This window comes from Emys orbicularis, chromosome 6, assembly GCF_028017835.1.
Source record: "Emys orbicularis isolate rEmyOrb1 chromosome 6, rEmyOrb1.hap1, whole genome shotgun sequence".
Taxonomy (NCBI): domain Eukaryota; kingdom Metazoa; phylum Chordata; order Testudines; family Emydidae; genus Emys; species Emys orbicularis.
Genome location: NC_088688.1, coordinates 100048366 through 100062651, shown reverse-complemented (window position 1 = coordinate 100062651; position 14286 = coordinate 100048366). Strand labels below are relative to the sequence as shown.

The following is a 14286-nucleotide window of genomic DNA, read 5'->3' as shown; positions in this document are numbered from 1 at the left end:
GTGGCAGGGTTCTGAAGACAAGCAGAGAGATTCCTATCTACAAACAAACTGACCTGGACCCAAATTTAAATCTTTTAAAAAGATTTATTTCTCTCTGTTGCTTAGGAAAAGCAGGACATCTAGAAACTTCTTGTCACTGGTTGCCAGGATGCAGTTTTCACTTGGTTGTGTTCCTGAAGGGGGAACCTAAACCGTAACAAAGTAAATTAAAGATTTGTTGCTGCCTCTTCAACTGCACAGCCAAGGTAAAACCCAAAGTTTTACTGACTAAAGCACATTATGTAATCAAGACAAGAGGCTCTGCAAAATAGAAACTCCGTTAACGGAGTTTGAGGTAGCTAATTAAAAACTGCTCATTTGTTAAAAGGGCACTATCCAGTTAAATCTGGGTCAGAATTTATGTTTTCTAAAAATTAACTATTTATATAACTTAAAACTAATAGAATTATTTCCATGATTTTGTTTTAACTGAAATACAAACAAGGTTTGTTTTGTTTCTTTAAAATGAGTTGCAACCCAAGCTTTGCAGTAACAACTACTAGCACATTAAAACCTGAATGTGAAATTAAAGCAACTAATTTTAAACAGAAGAAGTGAGAATAAACAATAGACAGACAAGATGAATGTAAAACAAATTAATTGTTGTAGTGAAAAGTAAACTAGATTTCAAATATTATTTTATTTTTACCGAAGTAGTATACTAGCAACATAGGTAAGGATATTTTTTAAATTATATGAAAATATTTGATAATTAGGGGGTTAATGAAGCTAAACTTCACCAGGCAGCCACAGTACAGATACAGTATAGTAACATACATGAGCAAAACTTGTATTTGGTTCTACAGTGGTAGAAAGTTGATTGTGATTTTCAAAGGAGCTTAAGGGAGTTAGGTGCCCAATTCCCATTAAAAGTCAAAGGGTATTGGGCTCTTAACTCCTGTAAGCTCCTTGTCAAACCCAAGTCTTATATATTTTAGTAAACTATTTTTCTACCATTTAAAAAATTTAGCTTACCTGAGTTGGCTTGGGAGCAGACATGGTAGCAGGACCACTTTCTGGTTTAGGAATGCTGTCAATTAGCTCCAAGATACCCATCAGCTTTTGGTCAGAGATTTGAACAGAGAGCAAAGGCAGTTGTCCAAAAATTTTGAATCTGTTACATAAATAATTACAGTTATTTCAAATGGATGCATCAATTAAAATGCTGCATTCATTTTCTTATTACTAACAACATACTTACTTGGCAGCAAATTACAGAAACAGAAAAAAATACTAAATGTAAGATATATTTCATTTATATTTGAGGAAAAGTTATTTAATCTATACAAAACTGTTGCTGAACTCATCTTCCATCAGATATCTGAGCAATTCTAAGTTCCTTCCTGCTACCATGTTCTCTGAAAGGAAGACTCCAAATATCAATTTTAGGGGTACTTTACCCACTTCTGATTTTTCACATCCCACAACCAGGAAGTCCTCCCTGTTATTTACTTGTTTTATTGTATTATTTATAACACATCACTTAAATAGTTTTATACTTACACAGTACTTCATGAAGTAAAACACATTTTCTCTATCCCAAGAAGCGCGCAATCTAGCACTCCAATCTAACAAAGCACTTAAGTGTTTTGTTGGGGAGGGGCTCTATTATAGACAAGAAACCTAAAACAGTATATGGGGCAACAGTTCAGGAAAAGTTGAGACAAAAGAATGCATGAAGAATTTCTAAAACAAATCAAAGTTAAGCAAGAATTTAAAGGAGGTAGATGTTGAAAGACAGGAAATGGGACTTTTCCAAACAGAGGCCCTGATCCTGCAAAGTCTTACACACATTTAACTTTAGGTGCTGCAAGTAGACTGATTTGAAGTCCTGTGGTATACCTAAGTCTTTGCAGGACTAGGACCATAAGAAGCAGCATAATTAGGTGTGAACCAGAGACTAAGAAAGCAGTTTGAAATCAAAGATTTTCAACTTTTATAATCTAGCTACATCTGCTTCTCAGTTTAAATATAGAACTGCAACACCATTCCTCTTCATTCTTGGACAAGCCAATCTCTTTAAACTGTACTGAAATTTCAAACTGAATCACCAGGTCTCTAGGTCTGACCAACTCAGATTTCTTTCTGTAATAAGAACTTTTAAGAGTTCTTCTTCAGTAGTGTCCATAGTTTCAATATGTCTATAGAGACATTTCAAACTGCCTTTTTGTCTCTTCTATTTTTGCTTTGTCCCTTGGGAACTGGCAAAGTCTTTGATCACTACCTGACCTGAAAGTACTTGCCCACCTACTGCCTAGGTGATCTGCAATCCAAGACTCTTAATAGTTACCATTGCTCCTGGATTTAAAGATAGCAGAAGCGGTCAGAAGCTTTTTAGCTTTTGACTTAAAAAGAAATTGTGCCTTTCCTTGGAAATGAAGACTGACACAGTCTTTGTTACCATTAGCTCCTACGACGTGCTTTAACTATGCGCCGCCATCTGTGTCTGTATTCAGCAAACATACTATATACGGCTTTTATTTTATAGGTTTTTGGAATACATTGAAGGTTTGAGATGACACATTGCTCACACAGCGGTGGTACACAGAAGGTAAAATGACTGATAGGCAGCTGATGAAGCATCAGAAAAGAGGGCAATGAATAACAGCTGCAGCAGCAGAAATTCTTGTAGGAACAGCAGATTGAAGGGGACAAGGAAGGGGAATGGACCAGGAGCTGTATAATGGAGAATCAGTAGAAGAAATACCCACAGAAGCAGGTTAACCAGAACTGGGAATGACCAAGAGACGTGGGGTACAGAAAGACCCTGGATCTTGTGGATGAAGCAAAGCTGTTGCGGATCTGCCTAAGCTCTGCATAAGGGCTGATAAATTGAGGCAATGTGCTGATACCAGCTAGGCAGGCACTTTGCCATGGATGCGAACCTCGTAGTTGTAAACTCCACTGCTCAAAGTAGGCCATCATCTCAGCATGCCTGGAGAGAGAGGTTTAGATCCCAGGGAGGAATGGGCTCTCTTACCTGGGGGTTATAACCTCTCCAGGTCTTTAAGAAAACGGATAACCATCTCATGCAAAAAGACAGACCCGCTGTCTACTTTGGCATGGAAGGCTGAAATGGCTGCTAGATGTACCTTGACTGAAGAAATGGCCAGACCCTATTGTTTCAGAAGCAGAAGGTACTCCAATGAGTTGCAATGAGGACTGCATAGGCAGAATTCCACTTTGGGAGGACCAGATGGAGAATCGCTTCCATTTTGCAAAGTAAGTGGTCCTGGCAGAGGGTTTTCTACTGCCCAGCAGGACTCTACGGACTTGCTCCAAGCAAGCTTGCTCCTCAGGATTCAGTGATGGAGCTTACAGGCCGTCAGATGAAGAGAACTGAGGTTCGGGTGGAGCAGCTGACCATGGTCTTGAGAGATCAGGTCCGAGTGTAGCGGAAGCAGAAGCGGGGTCTCCACCCAAAGGCCTATGAGAGTGGTGAACCAATGTTGCCTGGGCCATGCTGGGCCTATGAGAATGACCAGTGCCCAATTCCACTTGATCTTCATCAGAACCTTGTGACTCATCAGAATAGGTGGACAGGTGTAATAGGTGTCCATAAGAGACCATGAGGCTGTGGCCTCGCAGGGAGCAGAACTGGTGGCATTTCCTGTTGTCATAGGTAGCAAACACATCTATAAGGGGAATCCCCCACCATTGGAATGTCCCTTGCCATGTCCAGACAAAGGGACCACTCGTGGTCAGAGGAGAAAGACCTGCTGAGGTGATCTATCAGCTGGTTCTCCACTCCCAGAAGGTACGACACTTCTAGATGGACTGAATGTGTTATGCAGAACTCCCACAGTTGGATTGCTTCCTGACATAAGGGAGAAGCGTGCACTCCGCCTGGCCGGTTGATGCAGAACATGACAGTCGTGTCATCCACGAGAACCTAAACAACCTTGTTCGTAAAGTGGAGCAGGAATGCTTGGCAGATGAGGCAGATTGCCCTGAGCTCTTTGACACTGATATGAAGAAGAGCTCTTCTTGAGACCATAGTGGACATCTCAGCCGAGCGCTGACACATTGGAGACTAGAGATATCGATGGTTGAGGCCATGAAAAGTGTTCTCATTCACAGACCTCACGGTGGTTCCGCCACCATGTCAGTGAACCGGAAACAATGATGCCGTGAAGGTGACTATACCGTGGCCAGCCAGGGTTGGTGAGGTCTGAGACGTAGCTTCGTGTATTGTACTAAGTATGTGCTCAATAGCATGTGGCCCAGAAGACTCAAACACTTCCGAGCTGTCATGACTGGATGTGTCTGGAGGGACCGTATCAGGACCATGATTGCCCGAAACCGACCTTCTGGAAGCAGGACCCTCGCCTGCATGGCACTAAGATCGGCACCAATTAACTCTATCCCTTGCACAGGGATAAGTGTGGATTTATAGGCATTTATCAGTAGGCCTAGTGCCCTGAAAGTTGATTGGATAAGATAGATGTTGGGTTCCACCTGAGCTCTGGACCGGCCTCTGACAAGCCAGTCGTTGAGGTATGGGAATAAGTGTACTGCCCTTTTTCTGATGAAAGCCTCCACCACCACCATACATTTGGTTGAAATCTGTGGGGCAGCCAACAGGAAGCTCTGTGAACTAGGAATGTATGACAAATCTTAGGAACCTTCTGTGGCTATGGAAAATTGATATTTGGAAGTATGTGTTCTTTAAATCAAGTGGGGCATACCAATCTCCTGGATCCAATGAGGGAATAATGGAAGTCAAAGAAACCATGCAGGACTTTAAGTTCTTGAGATAGCAGTTGAGACAACGCAGGTCTAGGATAGGTCTGAAACCATCTTTGGCTTTCGGGATTAGGAAGTAACGGGAATAGAACCCCTTTCCTCTTAAATGATGCAGAACCTCTTCTATGTCTCCCACCCGAAGGAGGGATTGGATTTCTTGTTACAATTGCTCATGAGAAGGGTCCCTGAAGAGGCATGAGGAGGAGGGGTGGGAAGGTCAGACAGACAAAAACTGGAGGGTGTATCCCACTTCTATTGTGTTAACTACCCGACGGTCCAAAGTAATGTGGGTGCAGGCACTGAAGAAGTGGGAGAGTTGGTTGGAAAACAGAGGGGTAACTGGATCCGGTATTATGGGGACTGAGATGTCGACCTTGAACATCTTGTCAAAATGAGTGCTTTGAGCTCCCTGAGTGCCTGGGGGTGGTCTGCATCGGCCCTGTTGAGGTCAGTAGAGGAGGTCTAGGCCTGAACCCCCTGCTCTTCCTCCTTTGCTGGTCCTTTCTGGCTGGCTGGGCAAAGTAACGGCCAGTCTGTTGGGGCCTGTAATGTTTCCTGGATATCACTGGAGTATATAGTCCCAGAGATTTCGGGTCACCTTGGAGTCCTTAAGACCATGGAGTCCAGTGTCTCTTTGCTCTGAAGAGCAAGGACTCTTCAAAAGGGGAGATCCTGGAGGGTTTGTTGTACCTCCTGGGGAAACCCTGACGACTGCAACCACGCGGTTCTGCACATGGTCACTGCCACTGCCGTTGATCTGGCCGCAGAATCAGCTGCATTCAGGACTGCCTGCAAGGAGGACCTCGCCACTGTTTTCCCCTCCTCAATCAGTGAGGAGAACTTCTATCTGGCATCCTGGAGGAGCAAGTCCTTAAATTTTTGCATAGACACCCACATATTAAAGTGATAGCAGCCTAAAAAAACATGTGATGAAGCTACTACCGGGGGTTTTCCAATAGAGGACGGCATTGGTACCAGGCAGTGGCTAGGGGATAGTTCTCTGCTGCTCTGCAGAACAGGTGGTGCAGAGTCCTGAACCTTCTGGGACGCAGGAACTGGTAGCAAAAAAACCAGGTCTCTGGCTGCTGCAAATGCCCCTGAAGTAGACAATGCTGCAAACTGAGCGGCACGCTGTCTGCCCAATGGCAATACCTCTGGTGCCAGAGTCAGCAGGGCCTGTGAAGATACCAGAGCCGATTGTACTGGCTGTTGTGGTGCTGGAGAGGAAGAGCGGCCCAACAGAGGTCTCGCTCTATCCCGGTCCCCATGCCTACTTGCCTTTGGCATCAGAGATCGGCTCTTCTCCTGCTGTTTCTGGTGTTACTTCTTGGGTATTGTGGATGAAGATCAGTGCCAACACTCACGACCAGTGCGGGGAGTGCTGCGCACCGAAGCTGAAGTGCTTGGTGCTGAGTCTGAACATGGTTCTGAAGCAGGTCGTAGGGCTGCCTCCATGAGAAGGACCTTCAACCTCTCTTCCCGGTCCTTCTTGGTGCGGGGTTTGAAGTCCCTGCAGATCTGGCAGCGGTCTTTTCTGTGAGATTCCCTCAAGCACTTGAGACAACTCAAGTCCAAGTTGCACAATGGCCTCGACTTGACGCAGGAAGCAGAGGGCTTGAAGCCCAGTGATCGAGGCATGCCCCGGCACTGGGGAAAGGACGAACCTCGCTGAGCGTGGAGGTGTTCAACAACTAACTACTAAAAACTAACACACACTACTACAATAACTATATACATTTATCAAGAAGAGAAAACCACTAGGAAAAGTGCCTGAGCAATAAAAGTAGTTCCAGTAACCATCATGGGCTGTAAGAAGGAACTGAAGAGGTATGGGACGGCAGGGCCCTTTATACCGGCTCTATGAGTGCGTGGCACCAGAGGGTGCTGGAGCCAACCCAATGGGTATCACTAGGGGGAAAAATTCCAACAACTGTGCTCAGGGCACGCACACGCCTACGCTGGAATGGGCATGTGCAAGCACTCAAAGAAGAACATCTGTTCCTTGATCCACCGTAATAGAAAGAGGCAAACACTGTGGTTGCTATGCTACTTCCAGGTGAATTCAATGGGCTGGTTCCTATCTACAAAGATTAAAACCACCTATAATTCAGTTCTCAGACACTGCGTCTTCATCTCTGAATCACCAACCACCTGCATTTGTCTGGAACACTTCAGCTCTTTCTTGTCAGGTTGAAATTTAAGAATTATAGTATAGTTGGGTCCTTGCTGGGACTATTTCCTTAAAAAGGCATTTATTGTGAACATTTACACAATAGAAAGAAAAACATACTTAGGCATTCTTGCATCAGTGACAACCATTGCCCTGCTAAATTCCACTTTCACATCCATAGGCCGCAAGATATGTTGTGATGAATATTTTAGCTTACGAGCCTCCTTCCAATTTTCATCTAGTGAAAAGAAAACAGTTGTATTACTTATTTTATGCCACAACAGATTTCCCCAACACACTGAATACATTGTGAAAATGTGTTTTGGAGCTGGGGAAAGTATAGAATAAGGAAGAATAATGGAGAAAAACTAATGTTACTTGGCTAGATGCCAAAATCACAAGTGAAATTCTTTGGTCTATATAGTATGCGCCAGACCAGGCTAGGTAATCTTGAGACCTTTTGGCCTCAAAAGTCTATGCCGTTGTAAGAAACCAAAAACTAAGAGTATGTCTACATTACAAACCTAAATCAACTGATATTAGATTGCTGCAGTGGTGCATGTCTACACTACCCTCCTTGGATTGGTGGCGCGCGTCCTCACCAGGTGCACCTCCACCAACCTAAGAGGGCAGTGTGGGAAGCAGAGAGCCTGGTCCCTCAGCTCTGCTGGCAGCTCCCTGCCAGGAGCCTGGCTGCCCCACAGGCTCCCGGCATGCTCCTCCCCCACCCAGCTTCCCATTCCCTGCCGAGAGCTGGGGAGGGAGCTGCCCGGGGCTTCTCACCACTGGGGAGTGGTGTTCAGCTGCCCCAGCTTCTTGAGCCCCCCACTCTACACCAGGAGTGGGCGGGGGGGCCACTCAGGCTTCTCACCCTGGCTCCCAGCTGGGAGACGGGTCCAAAGCTGCCCCCGCTTCTCGCCCCACGAATCGAAGTTGCTGGGGCTTCAGTTCCCAGCTGGGAGCAGAATCTAGCCCAGCACTCCAGGGGGGCAGGGGCTTTCTTCTCAATTTCATGGCTCCTGTGATGCAGTATCTACACAGAGACTTCGTTGCCCTAACGACATAAGCCATATGCCTCTCGTGGAGGTGGAGTTATGATGTCGGTGTAGTAGGACATTTACAAGGGTGGAAGGAAGGCTGTAGTGTAGACACAGACATAATTAGGTCAACATAAGCTGCTTTACATCAACCTAACTGTGTAGTATAGACCAGCCCTAAGGTTGCGCAGCTTGATTGCCAGGCTTAATTAAGGGCTTGGGAAATTCACTGTGTGTAGATGTGTGGGACTCGATTTGCAGTTTTAAATCTATCCTAAAGGCAATCATGGCCTAGAATGTACTCATCTGTGGAAGTGAAGAACAAAATTTATTGGAAACTCAATTGTTGGTTAAAAATTGGCACACCGGTTATCAAAAAGTTTTTTGTTCAATTGTCCCAACAAAAAGCAATTCATTTTGTGAATACTTACGATGTTTGCAGTAAAGTAGCTGTATACTGCTGAGCTGAATATCAAAGCTATCATAAGCTCTTGACATGATATCTTCAATGGTACTTTGTCCTACTTTGAGTTCTGACACATCAGAACGACTTTTACTCGTCATCTTAAAAAAAAATCACAAAAAGTAATTAAAATCAGTTTAAAAATCTTCAAAACACTGGTGATACAAATATTCAACTTCTATCATGATTAGAGGTCAAATATCAAATAAATATTTTAATAAATAACAGGCTCCATAGGACTAATATACCACATCAGACCAGTAATTTATGTAGTGCAAAATCCTCCCTCCAGTAATAGCCAGAATTAGATACTTTTCAAGAAACCCCATAATGAACCACTATGAAATAAGCTGCCCACAGGAAAAATTGCTTCCTAAACTCCTATTAGTTAGTGGGTGACTTTTGCCCTGAACCATGAGAGCTCATACTCCTTATAGTTTATTTTATCTAATGTTACTGTGACTGTTAAACATACAGCTGTCTAATTTATTTTTTATCCTGCCAAACTAAACTCTCAGTCTCAATGATAACATGTAGCAGAGTTACACAATTTGTAATTAATCCATGGAAATGTATATCTTTTTATCAGTTTTAAATTTCTTGCCCTTCAATCTCATTGGCCATCCTCTTGGTCTTTTATTACGAAAAATGATAAACTAGAAATGCCCAAAATATCCTCAGCACCATTATGTATCTTCATGCTGTCCCCTCTTACTCATCTTCTAGCTAATTTAGGCAGTCCTCGTTTTTTTAATCTCACCTCATAAAGAAGTCCTCCCATGCCTCTAATCATTTTTGTCATCTACCTTTAGAAACCTTCTATTTCTACTCTACATTTTTGAGGTGGGTTAACAATCTTGAAATACAATGCAATTATGAAGTTCTACCATAGATTAATATAATAGCATTGTAAGTTTTCAATATTATTTTCTAACCCATTCTTCATACATACTCACTTTTTTAAAAACCATGTCAAGTGGCAGGACAAGAACAGAAATGATAAATTCATGATAAAATTTAATTTGTAATGTAATTAAATTTAACATTCTTGTAGGGCGGAAAAATACAAAAGAGTAGCATTTAACTTCAAAAAGGGGCACTACACAAAAATGAGGAAGCTAGTTAAATGGAAATTAAAAGTAACAGTCACACGAGTGAAATGCCTGCAAGCTACACAGAAACTTTGTTTAAACAAAACAAAACAAAAAGGCGCAAACTAAATGTATACCCCCAAATTAAAAATTAAAAATAAAAAAAGACCAAACACAATGATATCATGGCTAAAGAGAGAAAAAGAGGCAGAGACAAAAAGACATCCTTTGAAAACTGCAAGTCAAATCCTACTGAGGAAAATAGGAAGGAGCATAAACTCTGGCAAATCAACTAAAGAAGTATAATTAAGCAGGCTAAAAAAGAATGTGAAGAGCCACTACCAAAAGACACAAAAGCTAACAATAAAAAATCTTAAATACACCAGAAGCAAGAAGCCTGCCAAACAATTAGTGGGGCCACTGGACAATCCATGTGCTAAAGGAGAACTCAAGACAAGGCCATTGTGGAGAAGCTAAAGAAATTCTTTGCATTGGATCCACTGCAGAGGATGTGAGGGAGATTCCCACACCTATGCCATTCTTTTTAGCAGACAAATCTGAGGAACTGTCCCAGATTGAGGCGTCAGCACAGAAGGTTTTGGAACAAATTGATTAACTTAACAGTAATAAGTCATCAGGATGAGTTCTGAAGGAGCTAAAATATGAAACTGTAGAACTGCGAACTATGGTACGTAATCGATCACTTAAATCAGCCTCTGCCCCAGATGCCTGGAGGATAGCTAATATAACACAGATTTTTAAAAAGGCTCCACAGGCAATCCTGGCAATAACAAGCCAGTAAGCCTAACTTCAGTACCAAGAAAATTGGTTAAAACTATAGTAAAAGAACAGAATTATCAGACACAGATGAACACACTATGTTGGGGAAGAGTCAACACAGCTTTTGTAAAGAGAAATCATGCCTCTCTAATCTATTCTTTGAGGGTGTCAACAAACATGGACAAGGGTGATCCAGTGGATATAGTGTACTTGGACTTTGAGAATGCGTTTGACAAGGTCACTCATCAACAGCTCTTAAGCAAAGTAAGCAGTCATGGAATAAGAAGGAAGGTACTCTAATGGAAAATTAACTGTTTAAAAGTAGGAAACGAAGGGAAGGAATAAATGGTCATTTTTCCCAGTGGAGAGGGGTAAATTGCAGGGTCCCACAAGGATCAGTACTGGAACCAATGCTGTTCAACGTATTCACAAATGATCATAAAAAGGGGGTAAACAGTGACGTGGCAAAGTTTGCAAATGATACAAAATTACTCAAGATACTTAAGTCCAAAGCTGACTGCAAAGACTTAGGGCATGGCTACACTTGCAGATGTAGAGTGCTGTGAGTTAAACCCGCCTTTGGAGAGCGCAGTAGGGAAAGCGCTGCAGTCTGTCCACACTGACAGCTGCTTGTGCACTGGCATGGCCACATTTGCAGCACTTGCAGCAGCATTGGGAGCGGTGCATTATGGGCAGCTATCCCAGCATGCAAGTGACTGCAACGTGCTTTTCAAAGGGGGGGAGGGTGTAACAGGGAGTGTGTTGTGTGTATGTGGGGGGAGAGAGAGTGGGGTTTTGGGGGGCTGAGAGCATGTCAGCATGCTGTCTTGTAAGTTCAGACAGCAGCAGACCCCCCAGCCCCCTTTCACACACAGCATTCCACAGTAATGGCTTGCATGCCGGCTGTTAGAAACAGAGCTTTGAAAGGGCATTTCCACATTCCTAAAGGAGTTCAAAACAATGACAAGAGTGGCCACTTGACTTAAGGTGATTATGGGACGTTTCTGGAGGTCGATCAGAGCGCAGTAACCCAACACCTCATTCACACTGACGCCCGTGCGTTGTAGCCAAGGCGCAGCAAACGTTATTCCTCTCGCCGAGGTGGAGTACCAGCAGCGCTGTAGCCGACGAGTCAGAGCACTCTACGTGCCTTGCCAGTGTGGACAGGGAGTGAGCAAGGGCGCACGGGGCTCCTTTATTGCACTGTAACTTGCAAATGTAGCCAAGCCCTTACAAAGGGATTTCACAAAACTGGGTGACTGGGCAACAAAATGGCAACTAAAATTCAATGTTGATAAATGCAAAGTACAGCACTTTGGAAAAGAATCCCAACTATGCATTCAAAGAATTCTAAATTAGCAGTTACCACTCAAGAAAGAGATCTTGGAGTTAACATGGATAGTTCTCTGATCCGCTCAGTCTGTAGCGGCAGTCAAATAAGCTAACAGAATGTTAGGACTCATTAGGAAAGGGATAGATAATAAGACAGAAAACAGCATAATGCCACCATATAAATCCATGGTACGCTCACACTTCACATACTGCGTACAGTTCTGGTCGCCCCATATCAAAAAAGGATATATTAGAAATTAGAATCGGAAAAGGTACCAAAGGGCAATAAAAATGATCAGGAGTATGGAACAGATTCCTTATGAAGAGAGATTAAAAAGACACCAACTGTTCATTTTAGAAAAGAGATGACTAAGGGGGGATATGATAGAGGTCTATAAAATAACGAATGGTGTGGAGACAGTAAACAGGGAAGTGTTACTTACCCCTTCACATAACACACCAGAGGTCAGCCAATTAAATTAATAAGCAGCAGGTTTAAAACATAAGGAAGTACTTCACTCAACGCGCAATCTATGGAACTCGCTGCCAGGAGACATTGTGAAGGGAAAAAGCATAACCGGATTCAAAAAAGAATTACATACATTTGATGGATAGATCCATCAATGGCTATTAGCCAAGATGGTCAGGGGCGCAACCCCATGCTCTGGGTGTCCCTAAACCTCTGACTGCCAGAAGCTGGAACTGGATGACAGAGGATGGTTCACTCGATAATTGTCCTGTTCTGTTCCTTCCCTGACACATCTGACACCAGCCACTGTTGATAGATAAGATACTGGGCTAGATGGACCACTGGTCTGACCCAGGATAGCAATTCTTATGTCTTATATTTGAAGCTGAGCCCAGCAACCAGCTCCATCAGCACTGGTTCAGTTTCAGCAGCTGTCTTAGTACGAACGTATTAGGATGGAAAACCAATGAATTCCGAAGTGCGTGTATCCAGGAATGCCTGTGATCACATAGACTCCAAAAGCTTCTGTGGTGCAATAAGACTGCCAGTGATAGGCATAAACTGAACATACAGTTCAACCACCTTAAGCATCCTGCTAGAGATCGATCCAGTGGCGTTTGATTAGCAAGGTGGCCACGTCCATTTGGGATTTGCCGTGATACTGATGCAGTTATGAGTGCTCAACATTTTTGCAAATCTGGTCCTTGGTGTTTCACATGGGGCAACCAGAAATTAGGACCAAACAATCAGTAGTAAACTGTGAACATTCTCGTTTTAATGTTTGTCTTAAGTGGTTAAGCCTTTGTGATTCTGGGAAGTCTGGTGGCAGAGGAAGGAACAGACTATAGTACTCTAGGTTAATAATTTTACCCATATGTTGCAATCTCTTGCCTCATTCACTACACACCATCCAACATCTGTAGCAGAAGAGACCATCATCCTACATACAACAGCCATATATATACACAACTGATTCATTCATTCTAGATGAACTTTGGAGTGCTAGACTTTGAAACTTTAATGATTTTAATGTCGTTTTTTAAGTAATTTCCTATATTTTAAAAAAACCTGAAAACTTAGCTTCTATTATGTGGAACCATATTGCCCCCAACATGGGTTGTCAACAACGTAAGGACCTTTAGATGCACAGCACAGACTTCTATCACTTGAGCTAATGATGTAAATGGCGATCAGTAGTAGGCTGTTATTTTCTATGTAGAACAGCCACAGGACCAGAAGAGGAGCAAGAGCTGGGACACATATTTTGTCCATTAATTTCAGAGCTATTTGCTGGCAGCAGAGGAATGTAGATTCAGGACTCCTGGATTATGTATCAGGTTCTGGATAGATGTGTGCATTAGTGGTTACCGACTCTATTGCCAGGGCTCCAGTCCTTCTCCCTCTCTACTCCTTTGCAAACGCTCCTTACCAGCTCCTCTCCCCTCTGCTTCCTTCCACCCACAGGCTCCTGCTGCTACCACATTTCCACTCCTCTGCATTTCAGCCATGAGCCAACAGAGGGAGCATTTAGTGATAAGGCTGCGAGTTTGTCACAGATCTGCAGCGGTCCGTGCGCCTGGCTCAGGGACAACTCAGGCAGTCTCTGTGCCAGGTGCACCGACGGCTGCTGGGGCAGTCTTGGGCCACCGCGCCCCCATGCTCCCCCTGAGCAGCAGAGTTTGGGTGTGGGAGGGGGTAAGGGGGGGGGGCATGGGAAAGGGTGAGGAGAGCTCTGGGCAGCACTTACCTGGGAGGCTCCCCAGAAGCAGCTAGGGGGAGGCATGGCCAGGCAGTTCTGCGGGCTGCCTCCGCCCAGAGCGCTGGTTTCGCAGCTCCCATTAGCCGGGAACCACAAACAAGGGAGTTGTGGGGGCGGTGCCTGCAGGTCACAGGCCATGAATTTTTGTTTACTGCCTGTGACCTGTCTGTGACTTTTACTAAAAATACCCATGACTAAAATGTAGCCTTATTCGGTGCACAGTCTCCCGGCTGTCAGTTCCTGTGCCTGGTGCCAGAGCATCCCCCAGTATCCAGGCAAAGCTCCTGAAGGGAAGTGCTGTTCAGCCTCAGAAGTCCTGGTATGGTATATGCCCGATGCATATGTAATCTTCATTGATTTTAACTTCCAAACTCTAATAAGTCTTTACTGAGCATGTACA

General features: G+C 43.8%; 1 protein-coding gene across 1 annotated transcript in view; it reads right to left on the bottom strand.

The window, feature by feature from the left end:
- Positions 1-14286, bottom strand: part of VPS13A (vacuolar protein sorting 13 homolog A) — a 286528-nt gene that overhangs the window by 170980 nt on the left and 101262 nt on the right. The window contains exons 21-23 of the mRNA XM_065406641.1: positions 8424-8556; positions 7076-7193; positions 1015-1153 (exon numbers count right to left, since the gene is read on the bottom strand). Coding sequence (XP_065262713.1) covers positions 1015-1153; positions 7076-7193; positions 8424-8556 — 390 coding nt within the window. The remainder of the gene's footprint in view (positions 1-1014; positions 1154-7075; positions 7194-8423; positions 8557-14286) is intronic.